Source organism: Pogona vitticeps, chromosome 5 (genome assembly GCF_051106095.1).
Source record: "Pogona vitticeps strain Pit_001003342236 chromosome 5, PviZW2.1, whole genome shotgun sequence".
Lineage (NCBI taxonomy): Eukaryota > Metazoa > Chordata > Lepidosauria > Squamata > Agamidae > Pogona > Pogona vitticeps.
The window spans coordinates 174,081,253-174,096,729 of record NC_135787.1 but is presented as its reverse complement, the minus strand read 5'-3'; the positions used below and the strand labels follow the sequence as shown (position 1 = coordinate 174,096,729).

At 43.0% G+C, this 15,477-nt stretch overlaps 2 protein-coding genes across 5 annotated transcripts in view; one reads left to right on the top strand and one right to left on the bottom strand.

The window, feature by feature from the left end:
- DENND2A (DENN domain containing 2A) overlaps positions 1-9,917 on the top strand; it is a 94,864-nt gene extending 84,947 nt beyond the window's left edge. For 2 of the 4 annotated variants that reach the window (XM_072999975.2, XM_078376246.1), the window contains exons 15-20: positions 716-893; positions 3,115-3,156; positions 4,173-4,287; positions 5,006-5,254; positions 7,795-7,881; positions 9,298-9,917. In XM_072999975.2, coding sequence (XP_072856076.2) covers positions 716-893; positions 3,115-3,156; positions 4,173-4,287; positions 5,006-5,254; positions 7,795-7,881; positions 9,298-9,329 — 703 coding nt within the window. In that variant the 3' untranslated portion in view covers positions 9,330-9,917. Of the gene's footprint in view, positions 1-715; positions 894-3,114; positions 3,157-4,126; positions 4,288-4,323; positions 4,405-5,005; positions 5,255-7,794; positions 7,882-9,297 lie in introns of those variants that run through there. The other 2 variants (XR_013536732.1, XM_078376247.1) reach the window with 2 other exon arrangements.
- Positions 9,918-11,427: 1,510 nt separating this feature from the next.
- The window catches only part of LOC110082704 (uncharacterized), a 48,796-nt gene continuing 44,746 nt past the window's right edge, over positions 11,428-15,477 (bottom strand). Inside the window, exons 20-21 of the mRNA XM_078376248.1 lie at positions 14,934-15,060; positions 11,428-11,599 (exon numbers count right to left, since the gene is read on the bottom strand). The gene's annotated coding sequence lies outside the window, so the exon portion shown is untranslated. The remainder of the gene's footprint in view (positions 11,600-14,933; positions 15,061-15,477) is intronic.

The window sequence follows — 15,477 nt, the reverse complement described above, 5'->3', positions numbered from 1 at the left end:
CTATTCAAAGCCTGTTTTGGTTTCTGGACATTCTGTAGGAGTGGTTTACCGACTCTGAATGCTTCTTTCTATAATCATGAGGACTGGACACTTGCTTTCCTTTTTTATCCAAGAGGTTTTTGGGAAGCCACACACTATTCTGGATTAAAACTTGGTGAAAAGTTCTTGTGTTCAACTGGGAACTGGAAGTTCTTGTGCCTGAGAGCGTTCTACAGTGGTGCCCCGCTAGACGACGACCTCGCAAAACGATGAATCCGCATGACTATGAGGTTTTGTGATTGCTATAGCGATTCACAAAACAGTGTTTCCAATGGGCGATTTTCGCTGGACGATGTTTGGATCTGTGCCTCGCAAACCGTTTCTTGCAAGACGACGATTTTGGCACTGATCGGTGCTTAGCAAAATGGGTGTTTTCCGGACCGATGCTTCGCAGGACAGCCATTTTAACAGCTGATCGGCGCTTCGCAAAATGGTTTCCCCTATGGGTGATCTTCGCAAAACGACAACGATTTTTCCCCATTGGAAAGCATTAAACGGGTTTCAATGTATTCCAGTTGGGAAACGGTTTTCACAAGATGACGTTTTGACAACGATTTCTATGGAACGGATTATCATCATCATGCGCGGCACCACTGTATGTTGCTCATCAGCCTCAAAGGGGTCTTGCAGACATCAGACTGACAGTCTCTGTATTTATGTTTATTTTTATTTCTAGCACCTTGTCAAAATGCTGCCATGCCATGGTAGCACTCCTTTACCCCTTCACGTGGCAACACACCTACATCCCTGTACTTCCCCCTTCAATGATAGACATCGTCTGTTCACCAACCCCCTTTCTGATCGGCCTTCTCTCCAGTTCGCTTCCCCGCCTCAAGGAACTGCCAGTGGAAGAGGTGAGACTTAACACAGTAAAATTGGAGGGGCCAAATTAATGATGTTGGACCCAAGAAGTCTCAACTCCAGTTGCACAGGGTTGGGGGCAAAAATGACCCTATCAATATCAAAACTTAGATAATAGCTTTTTAAAACAGAAAATTTGGTTATGTTAATGAGTCAGAAAACTACAACCCTCATGGTCCTCTAGTTGGCTGTTGCTAATAGTGTTGCTTTGTAAAAAAAAAAAAAGTCACAGTACTTGTTATTGTTTGAGGACGAGGAGAGTGTGGCAGCTTAAGTATACAAGAGGTGCTTTATCATTCGCTTAAAACAAGGGTGCAGAACTGGACTCTCTGGGCTAATTCCTTATTGATTTATATCACAGTTTTCCTCTAGGGAGCTCAGCATAGCGTATATATCATTCTAACCCCAACCCTACCCAACTTACTTTCTCACAATCTTGTGTAGTGGGTTTTTAGTGCGAAAAACAGTGACTGTCAAGAGGTCACCCGGTGAAATTCATCATGATTCAGTTGGAATTTTAAGCCTTGGTTTCTTCAGTCCTAAACGGAAACCAGGAATACTGTGGCCAGAAATCTAGGGCTCTAGGTACGGTAGGTCAAGGAAAGTGGGGTGGCAGTTTCCTCCTCTGACAGACACAAGTGTTCTGGAAACACTCTGGAATGAAGTCCTTGCTTTACCTCCGCACCTCCACCCTACAAGACCTTATCGTTTTTCTGCTACTTTACCTTCTTGGCTTGTATTTTGACTTCACAGTTCAAGATGCACCAAAGTTGAGTCCAAATTCATCATCTGCATGACAGGTTTCCACTAATTACACCTAAGCGCATTTGATGAGTTCTCTTCGAGCATGTCTGAGGGTGCTTTGCTGTGACATGTTCTCCTTCCATCTGAAACCATTTTCAGCTAAAGTACACAATGCTCAGGGTGATGTTGGACACCCTTGGGGTTGATTCTAACCCTTCCTGATAAGAACACCACTGTGAATGTTGTGTATGAACTCAAAATATTGTTTCACCCCGTACCCCACAGAAGACCCTGGTGGTCCAAGGCGACTGCACCATTACAACCAAAATGCTTACTCAGTACTCCATTTGCAGCCCCCCCCGCCCGCTTCCAGTTCTCTGCTGAAGAGGCAAGTCTCATTCATCCTCTTCAGATATTCAGCCTGTATAACAATAAAAACAAAGGAGCCATGGCACTTAAAGACTTAACAGATTTATTTCAGTGTGGGCTTAGACGGATTACATACCACTTCCTCAGACACAGCATAAAGAAGTAGATCGTAATCAATGAATGCTCACGCTAAATAAACCCATCTGTCTATAAGATGCCACAACATATTTTTTTCATTTTATAGAGTCTGTATTGCTGAAACAGCCCAACACAGATACCTCTTTGAAAGCCCGAGGCATCTTTTCCAGTTTCTAGAAGTGATTCCCTCTCCAGTGTGTGTTCTTCTCCACATTCAGAATTCTTCATAAGGTGGCTTGGCACTTTTATGTGGCAAAATGAGGGATGGCCGTCCAGGGGTAGAGCCCAAGGCTTTGCATGCCAAAGGCCCTTGGAACGATCCTGGCTGCAGGAGTGGGCTTGTGACCACACCGGTGCCACTTGCCACTGGGGGATTCTGCTCCACTTTAATTAGCAGAAGATGGTGCTGGAGGGATGGTTCGGATTTTCCACCCAGGCACCAAAGTACTGTATTTCCGTTTTCAGAGTCCCATATTGACAGGCTCACATTTGCCTCAAGTTTTGCCTAAAATTCCAACGTGAAGCATTAAAAGTGCCAGGGCACACAGCTGTCTTGCATTTTCTTCAACAAGTTGCTCCTTCTCTGTTGTGTGGAAGAACTCTGTGGTTTCTCAGAAACCATTCCTGGAGGAAAGGGAAAGTGTGTGTAAGGAGCTGATCAGGAGAAACAGCTTCCTAGTGTTTAAGTTGTCATTCTGTGGCTTTGTGGTGAAATTCATAAAACCGCCCTAGGCTTGGGCTGGGTTTCCTATCTTTTTGTGGCTCTGTGGGATTGGGTGGGGCAAGGCAGGCCCTCTCCCCTACCCCACAAAACTGTATGTGCTGCAATAATGTTTCTAGTGAAGTCAGTAGATCTACTATTCTCTCTAATATGTACTCCTTTCTCTCTCTCTCTCTCTCTCTCCCTCTCCCTCTCCCTCCCACACTCGCCTTCTTCTCTTCCTATGCATTTGTCTGAGGCAGGTCCTTGTGGTTGACCTTGTTAATAACCGGTTTCTCAGGCAGGTAAGAATAACTTGAGGTTTAAAAAATGGTGTATTCTGTTCCTCCAGACAAAATAGGGAGCTAGGGAATACTGTTGTGTTGAAAGCCAATATTTTATATTAAATATCGATTGTAGCCATTAGAGATGAAGGTATTCATATTTAAGGCCACGTGTACATTTATGAGCTTTCATATATGCATTTCATTCATATACAAATACTCCCCTCTCCAGTAGCCATGTCTTGTTGCTGGAGCCCCAAAGAGAGAGAGATGGGAAGAGGACTCTGGAGAAGGGAAGGCAATAAGGGGAGTGGAGAATGGCTAGAAAGAGGCTTTGCTTTCCCTTGACATGTCTATGCAAGAAGAATATTAGAGCCAGAAGCCTATTCAGCCCATTATTCTAGGCCTAGTTGGCCCAGCAGCCTGCTTCCCACCGTGGCCGGGTACATAAGAGCTGCAGTGTGTTTGCTGGCCTTTAGCAGGAGCCAAAAGCAAATTACTGTTGCAATATGGTCACAACTATCCATTACCACAGTGGTCTCCAACCTTGGGCCTCCAGATGTTCTTGGACTTCAACTCCCAGAAATCCTGGCCAGCACAGGTGGTGGTGAAGGCTTCTGGGAGTTGTAGTCCAAGAACATCTGGAGGCCCAAGGTTGGGGACCACTGCATTACCACATACCTGTCTCTGTGTATGAGTCTTGGGATGTGATAAGACAAGGAGATAGCTGACATTTTGGATTGCTTGAGTCTGAGTCTGGTGTGAGCTGTTTCCTGGCAATCACACAATCATACAGGCAATAACCCTCCAGACCGACTCCGATTCATGCCCAGACCGGACGTTTTGGGTCCAGCAGCAGGACTACCGTTTTTGGGAGGCTGAGCTGGAGCAATTCCTGGACATAGAGAAGGATTGCGTTAAGGGGGATTGCTCCTGACAAAGCAACCCTTTCTGGTGTGATTAGACGCAATCCTTTCTCCTCATCTAATAGCACCCTCAGTTTCGCCTAGGCTGACTGCATGTATGCTCTTTTGAAGATGGAAGATGAAGACTTTATCTTGCCTCGGAAGTTGCAAGGTGCATTAGAGCACATCCTGGAGCAGAGGAATGAGCTGGCCAGTGATGAGGAGACCTCTCTCAAAAGCAAGCAGGGTAAGGCTTGAATCGTCTCTTCTCATTTTTCAATAGGCAGTTCATTTCTCCCAATGAGGTCTACCAGTGAAGAACACTCATATCTACTGCAGCTTTCCCCAGCTTGGTGCCTCTTAGGTATGTTGGATTCATATCCTAGCATGGGAAATTGACTTTTTGGATTGCAGTGCCCAGAATTCCCTGTCCAAATGACCAGTGCCTGTGGTGGGTTGAAAAATTCTGGGGCTGTAGTTCAGAAAAGTAATTGTTCCAAGTGCTGGTTGTACATACGTGTGCCTTGCTTGTCTTTATCTTTGGCATTCACCAGGTCTAAGGAGGAGCCTGGTGCCTAGGGGACTTGGGGTTGGGGTAGGTGTCCTTGCCACCACCACCCATTTAAGTCAGACTTGTGCAGGCTGAATGCTTGGATAAAGCTCCTATGGGAAGATGTGCATGCCGTGTGTCTTTCCTGCCGATCACAGTGCGACCCTGAATATCATGGGAGATGGGGAGATACCTCCACTTGTTCTCTGTCGTATCTACCATGTTCTTTCCTAGTCATCTTTTTCTTCTCAACTGAAAGGATGAATTTCAGCTTCAGTGCTTTGATCATGGGGGCGAGGGGTGACCCCTTTTTCCAGCTCTACGATACCACTTCTGAGATAGAGGTACTGTTGGCTGACTACTAACAGACCTTTCCTCTGTTCCCGCCCCACTTTTCCCCCTTCACCTGCTAAAGCCTCCCCAGAGTCCAGCCCCTTGAACGAGGTGGTGTCGGAAGCTTTTGTCCGCTTCTTTGTGGAGATCATGGGCCACTACTCCCTTTTCATGATTCCTACTGAGCGGGACGAGAGGAGCCTGCAGCGGGAGGCCTTCCGGAAGTCAGTCTCTTCCAAGAGCCTGCGGCGATTCCTAGAGGTTTTTATGGAGACACAGATGTTCGGAGGCTTCATTCAGGAACGAGAGCTGCGGAAACAAGGCGCCAAAGGTGAGAAGTCTCTTTCAATAGAAGGAGCAAGGTCATGATTAAACTAGAAGATACTTTTTAGTTTCAATCTGCTTTTAGCTGTAGGGTCCATATGAGCGTAGTACCTTCCTTAGGCAAATCGAAAGAACACAAAAAGAGGTGCCAGCTTTGGGTATCTACGAAACTTTTCATCAGGCACAGTATTGCAAACCAACAGGTATTTGGGGGCATGACTTTGTGTTGTAGCCATTAGCCCTGTTCAGGCACTATGATTGAAACCATGTAGTGTCTAATGGGTACTAGGAATGAGGACATGAATGGAAGCCACGCCCAATGGCTTCCAAATGGAGTAGGAGATGGGGCTCACATGCATTCCTCTCATTCCCCACCATCAATTTAGCCATCCACAGTTCCAAGCATCATCCTTGAATGACACTTTGTTTCTGCATTTTAATGATCTGAGTTGAGGATGAGGATGAGGAGGAACCAAAGAAGAAGGGGTCTAGAGGCAGATGAGGCTCTAGCAGGCAATGTAATGATTTTTGTTCATTTAGGAGTTACATTTACATCCTGACCTTCTTCCGTTGAGTTCAATACGTAGCTCCCCTCACAACAACCAAGTGAGGGAAGTCAGGCTGAAAAAGAGTGACCAACCCAAGGTCTACCTTTGAATGCCATCACTTGGATTTCATGCGGAGGTAGACCTGCAAGTGTACTAAAGGATACAAAAGCTTGATTTTCCTTTTCTGGACAAATAAAATCCAAATATGACAAACCCCCCTCTACTTATAGGTTCAGAGTAACCCATTATTGAATGGCTGAATAGGGCTGTTGCCACCATCCAAAGCAAAGCAGACTGATGGAAACACAATAACTGGGTGGTACTAATCCCAAAATGGAATTAAGATTGCCAGAAGAAATATCAACAACTTCAGATATGCAGATGATACCACTCTGATGGCAAGTAGTGAGGAGGACTTAAAGAACCTCTTAATAAGGGTGAAAGAGAAGAGCGCCAAAAATGGTCTGAAGCTCAACAAAAAAACTAAGATCGTGGCCACTGGTCCCATCAGCTCCTGGCAAATAGAAGGGGAAGATATGGAGGCAGTGGCAGAACTTTCTTGGGCTCCATGATCACTGCAGAGGGTGACAGCAGCCACAAAATTAAAAGAAGCCTTCTTCTTGGGAGGAAAGTGATGACAAACCTAGACAGCATCTTAAAAAGCAGAGACATCACCTTGCCAACAAAGGTTCACATAGTCAAAGCTATGGTTTTTCCAGTAGCAATGTATGGAAGTGAGAGCTGTTGGACTATAAAGAAGGCTGACCGCTGAAGAATTGATGCTTTTGAATTATGGTGCTGGAGGAGGATCTTGAGAGTCCCCTGGACTGCAAAGAGCACAAACTTTTCCATTTTTAAGGAAATCAACCCTGAGTGCTCACTGGAAGGACAGATCCTGAAGCTGAGGCTCCAATACTTTGGCCATCTCATGAGAAGAGAAGAGTCCCTGGAAAAGACCCTGATGCTGGGAAAGTGTGAAGGCAAGAAAAGAAGGGGATGACAGAGGACGAGATGCTTGGACAGTGTCATCGAGGCAACCAACATGAATTTGACCCAATTCCCGGAGGCAGTGGAAGACAGGAGGGCCTGGTTGCTCTGGTCCATGGGGTCATGAAGAGTCGGAAACGACTTAACAAATAAACAACAACAAAAACTAATTCTCAGTGTTTGATTGCATTATTTTAAAAAGCTAATGCAATCACTTGCTCATTACAAGCCTCCTAGAAAAACTCATTATTGTTTGCTCCTACAAAGAGCTCAGAAAGTAGGAGTGTTGTGTTATCAGCTACTCTGTTGTTGTGTTTGTTGTGGTGCGTGTGTTCTTCCTGCATTAACAACACGAATTGGCCTTCTTACTAGGGTTTTGCACTGTCCAGAGCAGGGTTGGAACTGTGTATGCTGTTGAACTCATCCTGGCAGGCGTTGTGGGGCATGGCTTCATATTTGTAGCCACTAGTCCTGTTCAGGCATTATGCTCAAGTGATACAGTGACACAGTGAGTGATACGGTGCTCTGACCACAGCAGGAAGTGTCATTTGCAAGCACATTTGCTATAGTGGCTGGAGTATCGTACTACTCTAGTCTTGTTCTGCTTCCGTTTGTAACTGGCGTCACACAGCATCCCAAGCTTCTCTAAGTGCACAAAACCCTTGTTTTCAAGGGGGGGGGAGGAAACCTCCAGCTGCCTTGTTTTGTAAAGGTAAGAACAGATAACATCTTTCTCCACCCCTCAAAGAGTTTTTTAAAAGGTTATTTACTTGCACCAGGAAGGAAAGGTCACTTTGTTCTACTGCAAACAGAATAACATTAGTTCTCACTTATGCAAAAGTCATTAGCTGCAATTATCTGAATTACGTGGACCTATTTGCACTAAACTCTGTTGCTCATGGAGTTAGTGCTTTGCTCCTTTATGCTTATAAATGTGGCCAAGCAAATAATTGCAGCTGGTATTAAGACAGCTATAGCTGATCTTGTTTTGATTTGCTTTTCCCTTCAACAGGTTTATTCGAGGTACGTGTCCAGGAGTACTTGGAAACGCTTCCGAGTGCGGAGCAGAGTGGAGTCAATAAATTCTTGAAAGGTTTAGGTAAGTAATCAAGCCAAAGCTACTCTTGGTGCAGTGACCATACTAATACTTAATTATGCTTTTCTGTTCTACCAAGTGCTCTGAGGTCAAATCACACAGAGAGGTCATAATGAGCCATCAGTGTCTTTGTAACAAGATACATCAGTGGATTTATTTTATGCACAGTGGAAGAAATAAGACTACTCTTTGTCCTGAAGAGAAATTTCAGGTGAAACTTTGATGGGTTAGGAGACAAAAGAAGGAGATGTTGAATGAGAGAAACGGAGGGAGGGAGAGAACAGTAACAGGAAATGAACATGAACAAATACATATGCCTCAACTTTGTTTTAATTGGAGACGGAGGCCATATAAATACGAGTAAAGGTAGTTCAGGGATGCCAATAATCTGTCTTTACCCCTGATGCCCATATAAACAGTTCTGTGGAATAGCAACTTCCACTTCCCATGTTTTGCAGGAGGTTGAAAAGCTACATTTTTCAAAATGCCATCTTCACATTTCTTTTCGAAGTGATAGAAATATTTTCTGTATTGATGTCCTGCTACTGTTCTTCCTCTCAATTAGAGTTTCGCTCTGTGCAGCACTTGTCAAAAGGGGGCATTCCTGTCCACTTGCATAGAGCAATCCGGCTCCTCCCTAGGAGAAACCTTGGATATAGAAAGCCATCCCTGCCTTAGCCTCCCTGAACTCTGTGTGCGGTTCACTGGGAAATTTTTACATGTTCCTCTTGACACAGCATAAATCAAAAAGCCTGATCTTTGGAAAATACTACTTCAGTAGCAGTTTCCCTGAATCACTAGTGCCCAGAAGCATTTTCATAAGGTCAGATTAATGCTTAGTATGTCAAAATGTACATGAACCTAGACCAACAAGGATCTCCTAGAATGCCATCCTAGAATGTCTGAAATAGTTTTGGTTCCTTAATTCTTCCATTTTTCTGAGAAGTAACAAGAGAAGTGGGTCTCGAAGGGAGAAAGCTTTACTTTTCCAGGCGTGTGACGCAGAGCCAGTGGAGACCTTTGAAGGAAAGGGGCCAGGTCTACCTGGCAAAACCCAAGCCACTTTGTTTTGCAATTCAAGAGGTCACAGAATCGTCCTTGCAATCAAATACTTTTAAAGGAAGTCAAAGAACGGGGCTCAGATAGTCTGTGCTGCAGCAGAACTCTTTCCACAAGGCTTTTCTCCCAAACTCCCAACTGGATATCCATTGTCCTGCTATGTACGTAATGAATGGGTTTGGAAGGTTTGGATATCATACTTAGATCTTAACCACCAATGGCTAAGCTTCATATTGGTTCTTTTGTCAGTTCAGAAATGCCCTTACGCCAGTCCTTGCTAGATCATGCTCGTTTTCTTCCTGTAAAAACGTTTCTTCCCTTTTCTTTTTTTTTTCTCTCCACTCAACCCATCTCCTCCAGGTAACAAAATGAAATTTCTCCACAAGAAATAAGAACCCAGGATACCACTGTTGTTGGGAAAAGGAATTTTGTTTTACAGACCAGCCAGTGAAAAATGGGCTTTCCCCACCACACCAGTTTCCCATTCATCCTGCTTCAAAGGTCACATTCCAGCATGGGAAGGGTCTTGGGAGGCAGGGTGTCCAGGAATTCTGCTTCTCTAAACAGTTGGCCTGTGGTGACTTCTTCAACAGCAATGAGGAGGAGGAGATGAAGAAGAAGAGGTTGCTAGAACAGTCCTCTCGGTTTCTACGAAGGACATGCACTGGACAAAGCACACTCAGAACTCTGGAGCTTTGTAGATATTGTGGTGGTTTTTATTTCTTAGCTATCCAATGTTTCTTATTTATATTGGCCTTAGGAGGACTGTATTAGCCAAGGACACGTGAGATGGAAGAGGGAGAGGTTATAAATGTGGAGAGTGGACTGGAGCTGCGCAAAACCTGTTCTCTGACCAAGCAAACACTATGTGATGGAAGATGGGTGGCCCTTCCTAGATTTCAATGAAGACATGTCTATCTTTCTTTGGAGTAAGCTGAGAGACTGATGCCATGTAATTAAAAGTGAATGATTACAAAAAAGGGGGGTGAAATGTGCTTAAGTCTTATATATATTAAGTAAGTGGTCTGTGGGATTTTGGCTGACTTGATTCTTACTTGGCTGAACTGATTTTCACTTGGAGAAGATCTGTAAAATTCAAGGGTGGTTGGGAGAAGATTGAGGGACAGGGACAGTGGCTGACTACCTCTATTGGGGGATCCTTTCCCACGACCTCAACGAACCAAAAAGAAAAAGAAATTGTTGCCTGGAAGTGAGAGACAACATTGGAATGAAACTGACTAAGCTAGATTGATTATGGTAGTTTCATAATCTATTTTGCTTAGTCCATGTGGATGCAAACATGCAGACTTGCCCATGACTTGATTTCTCCACCTATTCAGTTGCCAGTTATGAAGTGTAAAGTGACCCCACTGAGTATTATTCGATGGAAGCTAAAGCTCTAACATGAAGTTCTTAGATGTACAGTAAGTAATCAAGTGAGGGGCACAACATGGCACATCCGCTCTCATTTTATCCATAGAAGATCTGGATAACTGGTATCTATCAAAGTAGACCAGCATGTCCATGTGACCCTTCTGATATTGTTGGGCTGCAATGCCTATCAGCTGTAGCCAACAGAGTCGAAATGAGGGTGATGGGGGTTGCATTGCAAAAGTACCTGAAGAGTTAAATGCTCCTTGTCCCGTTTACCAACAATTAGATGGAAGAGGAGTCTGACTTTGAAAATGGCAATGTCTTGTGTTTGAACTGGGATGGGGAATGCTTTCTCTTCGTAATTTCTGTCCAGAATTCACCACACCATCACATTTTTATTAGTATCCAATGTTCTTCCATCCTATTCCATTTTAGTATTCTCCCAAATGTGGCAGAGTTTTTTCTTTGACATGCAAACCTTGGTTCCCCAGGGTGTTTCATCTAAACTTGAGGTGGCAAACTAGGAAAAGGGACCTTCCTTAAAAGTGTTTTGCTAGACCTTCAGTTGTCATGCAGACCCTGTGATTTTTCTTCCTCCTTGATCTCCATTCAACTGGGCTCAAGAGAACTGGCCAGAGCCCTCAGGATAACATTACTCTATGGCCAGAATATCATTGGTGATATATGCCTCCATAAACGAAACCATGTAAGTTGCAGCAGCACATTGGTGCTATTTAACAAGATGCAAGTCACATTACAAGTTATATATGCAACCAGAAATGCATTTCATTAAGTAACACTGTTTTGCTGTGACTTCTTCAATTTCCTTTCTGGATGTACCATCAACAGCATTCCAATTTCTGCCTTGTATCCTGAGCCTCTGATGCTACCCTGTACTCAGCAGGGTAGCATCAGAACAACTATCCAAGAGCAGCTGTTGGTTCTTGGGTGACTGCAGGAAGTGGGACTACAGCTTTTCCCTGTCTTTGCTCATCTTAATCCCCAACAGTGCTGAGGAGTACCTGCTGAATGTCCCTCCCTGTAAATTAAATAGTCAAGATAAACTAAGCCCTTCACCCAAAACTGTCCTGTTTTAGATGAGACAGATAATTTAAATAGCTTTGAAAGTTATTTTTTTATTAAGCTTTTGATTTTCAATTCATTTATTTCCCTCTCCACTATAACTACAGAAACACAAACGTCCCTTGGATTGTTTTGGAGTGATTCTTCTTAAACCGTCCATCAGCTGAGTGTCCTTATCTGCTTTGGATGCTCTGAAAGAAGCTACCTGTGGCAGGATGAGAATAAAGCAAAACAGATGAGTGGTCAGAAACACATGCCTTGGCCAGTTAACTGCCTAACCATTTCCAGCAATGACGGATTATCTGAGCTATCAGTCAAAATGAAGATCTTTACTCATTCGTCCCCTTTTCCCTATTTCCCTGCATATTTCTCCCTCTCTTTTCCCTTTTGCACAACATTGGGAGGAGGAAGCAGGTTTTAAAAGACTTGCAAAATATTGTGGAGAGCAGGGTTTTAAAAAAGAGAGAAGAGATGCTAATGCAAAGCCCTCTCTCTCTTTTTTTTAAACAGGAAATGTCCCTTTCTCTGCTCAAGCCTCGTTCACCCACAGGGGATACATTTTGAGCAATGTATTTAAGTTTTTGTTGTGCTGTCAGCAGTGACTGCTACTAGCAATTTATTTTTTAATGGTACAAGCACAGTGGCCAAGAAGTGCCCATAGTGCCCAAAACCCTGACTTCTTTGGAAAGGAAATAAATCGGCAGCAACATTCACACATGCTGAAATGAAAAAGAATGAAGTGATACATGATTATTATATTTTAAAATAACCCTCCCAACAAGGAAGAAATAAACCCATTGCCATGACAAATTAATTTGTTAGCCATGTGAATGGAGATTTTTGAAAGAATCCAAATAATGGCTAAAACAGTATAATGGGTTCTTTTGGCAAGTGTGATCAAGGCCTGAGTTTCATGGCCAGACGGGGATTTGCACCTTAGTCAGCTGAATCCTAAGCCAACAACTCATTGCAGTCCCACACTTTAAATATTAAAATAACAAAATACTACCTAAATCAATATGTCATGCCTCTAACCTTCCTGTATTGCCACAATGCAGGATAACTGTTTGTGTTCCACCATGGACTTCCTGGAGTACAAGTGGATTCAAAAATGTAACCAATAAAATGAAATATATTTTAAAATGAGGGACATTTCTGCCAGTGCTGTTAGCAAACCAGTTGATGGAAAGGTTAATATATATTTTTTAGAAAATAAGCACAAACATTAATGTTAAAATTAGCACTAAGTATTAATTTTAAAAGACAGTTTTACAGCATGGTAGGCTTTTATAAAGAGAACTATAAAAATGGTGAGAACTTAAAACCTGCCATTCCTCACTTTCAATCCACAGCGCCCCCTGCTGGCTACTTCTTGAAACCATTGGGAAGGACTACAGCCATTTTTTTTTTTACTGTGGCCCGGTTAACCCCTTTTTCCTAGGCTGTGACACTGCATTTTGGCTCAAAGCAAATGGAATGATCCTCCACAGATTTTTTAAAATTTCCACTGAAAAAAGCTTACATGCCTAGGAAAGGTTACACTATAACCATTTACCATTTCTTTATTCTTTTTTTACTTTATAGAGAAGCACAAAATGTCACAGACTCACAAGAGAGTAGCAGTGTGCTGAAAACTTCTCCTGTGAGAATTACACCTATTCTCACTCTGTTTAATAATTCACCTTCTAAGGGAATTTGAAAGGAGGTGACATTTTGGAGAAATCTTCGTGGCTGACATTCAGGATTTTTGTCCTCACCCCACTGTGGAGGCAGCTGAGGACAAGTGGGTCTACATGTCTTCTCTGTCTTAAATATTTTCTCTGAAAGCCAGCACACCACCACAACATCCAGCTTCCCATGTTTCAGTTAAAGCCCAGAGAAAGGTGGAATAGGTTAGTATCCGCCACAGAACATTTTCAGGAAGTGTGGAGACCCATGGACGCCAAAGAGCCATGATTGGCCTGGAGTGCATCTGCACAGCCGTCCCTTGAGATGTCAGATTTGGCTACAGTGACACATGCCTTAGTTACATCCTGTTTGTTTTACTGTAACGTGCTCTATGTGGGGCTGCCTTTGAAGACGGTTCAGAAACTTCAGCTGGTGCAAAATTCTGCAGCCAGGCTACGGACTGGGTCCAGCTACAGGGAGCATATAACACCCCTGTTACAAGAACTGCACTGACTACCAGTCCGTTTCTGGGCCCAATTCAAAGTGCTGGTCATTACCTATACAGCCCTATACAGCTTGGGTCCAGACTACCTGAAGGACCGTATCTCCCTATATGCGCCTTCTCGGCGATTAAGATCAGCAGAGGAGGCTCTCCTCTCGGTCCCATTGCCAGCACAAGCACAGCTGATGGGGACACGGGAGAGGGCCTTCTCGGTGGCAGCTTCCAGGCTATGGCATGCTCTCCAGGAGATCAGGATGGTCCCTTCCCTGTTATCCTTCTGAAAAAAAGCTAAAGACCTATCTCTTCCAGCAGATTTTTAACAATTATAACTGAAAACTTGAACCCCATTTCAACAGAAATTTTAATCTTTTTTATGTTTTTAAGTTTTAATATTTTAATTGCGTTTTAAATCATACAGTGTTTAATTTATATTTTAATATTTAACTTAGTGTTTTTAAATTGTGTGAATTTTAATGTTGTGAGCAGCTTTGGGTCCCTTGTTGGGAGAAATGTGGCATAATAATAATAATAATAATAATAATAATAATAATAATAATAATAATAATAATAATGATAATGATAATGATAATGATAATGATAATGATAATGATAATGATAATGATAATGATAAATAATAAATAATAAATAATAAATAATAAATAATAAATAATAAATGGAAGAAAACAAAGACAGCACCCTACAGTTTTACTATAATGTCTAAGTCCAGAAGTAATCCCTCAAAACTAGGCAGAACAACTGAAACTTCTTTCATGAGGAAATAAAACTTCATCAGGGTTGGTGGACAAACAGCACAACAGTAGTTTCAACTTCTTCATGGAGCTGAGCATAACAGTGCACTACTTCCTCATATCTAGATAGGGCTTACAGGGAAGTAACTTTACTGTAAGCAACTCCAATGAAAGCAAAACATAACTTCTCAAATGTCGCATTTGGAGAGCCTAGGCAGGTTACTCGACTCTCTAGAATTACATTGTGTATATAGTTATAATGTAAATGTCCTGACTTTTGAAGGCAAGTTGTGTCGAGAAATCCCTGTGTACATTGTCTGTTTCACACCAGGTTGTGTAGCTTAGTACACAACAGATAATATCCACAGGGAAAGAAAGGAAAGGAAAGGAAAGAAAAGAACAACAAGGCTGGGAGATGTTGCCATTTATTTTCCAAACACTCACTGGTATGCAGATTCATCTCTAGATTTTGGCGAAGCCCGGTTACCCTATCCTAGAGATACTTTTCAGATTACTTTTCCCCTCTCATTTTCTGCACTGGCCAGAGCATTTATTGACGTATGAACAGAGGTGACCACCTTCACCTGCACATTAGGTTTTATCCTACATTGACGTGGTACCTGTTGGCCGTGACACTGCTTTTAAGTCACACTTCCCCCTTGGCAGTTTGCAGGTGTAAAGGCCAAGGCAGCCATCACAGTCTGAGGGTTTTCTGCAGGTCTTCAACTGAATCCCAGGACAGGAAGACTGACAAAGAAAGAAAAACAAATATAACCGTTCCTAGTTTCTCCCCAGGCAGCATCAATCATTGCGGTGTTTTATTATTCCGTACAGTAGTAGTTCTCTCAACAGGCCTATGCTTTTATGAGTGTTCAGGCCCAGTATAATCTGTGGCCCTATGAGAATGTACAGCACTTGCTACTTGCTTGGAGCAACTATGCTGTTAAATAATTCCAGTGGTGCAACTTTCCCCCAGCCTAGAATTTCACTGTTTAGGAATACTGCACCAGTTTGATTTCTGTCTGCCATCCAACTGTTTAAAGGCACGGTGGGGAATTTCCCCTTGCAATTTTTTTTCCCTTTTCCTGCTCATTCATTCTTGAGCTCTAATATGAGAGCAGCAGCACATATATCAAACACTGCCCATCTCATGATGGGAAAATA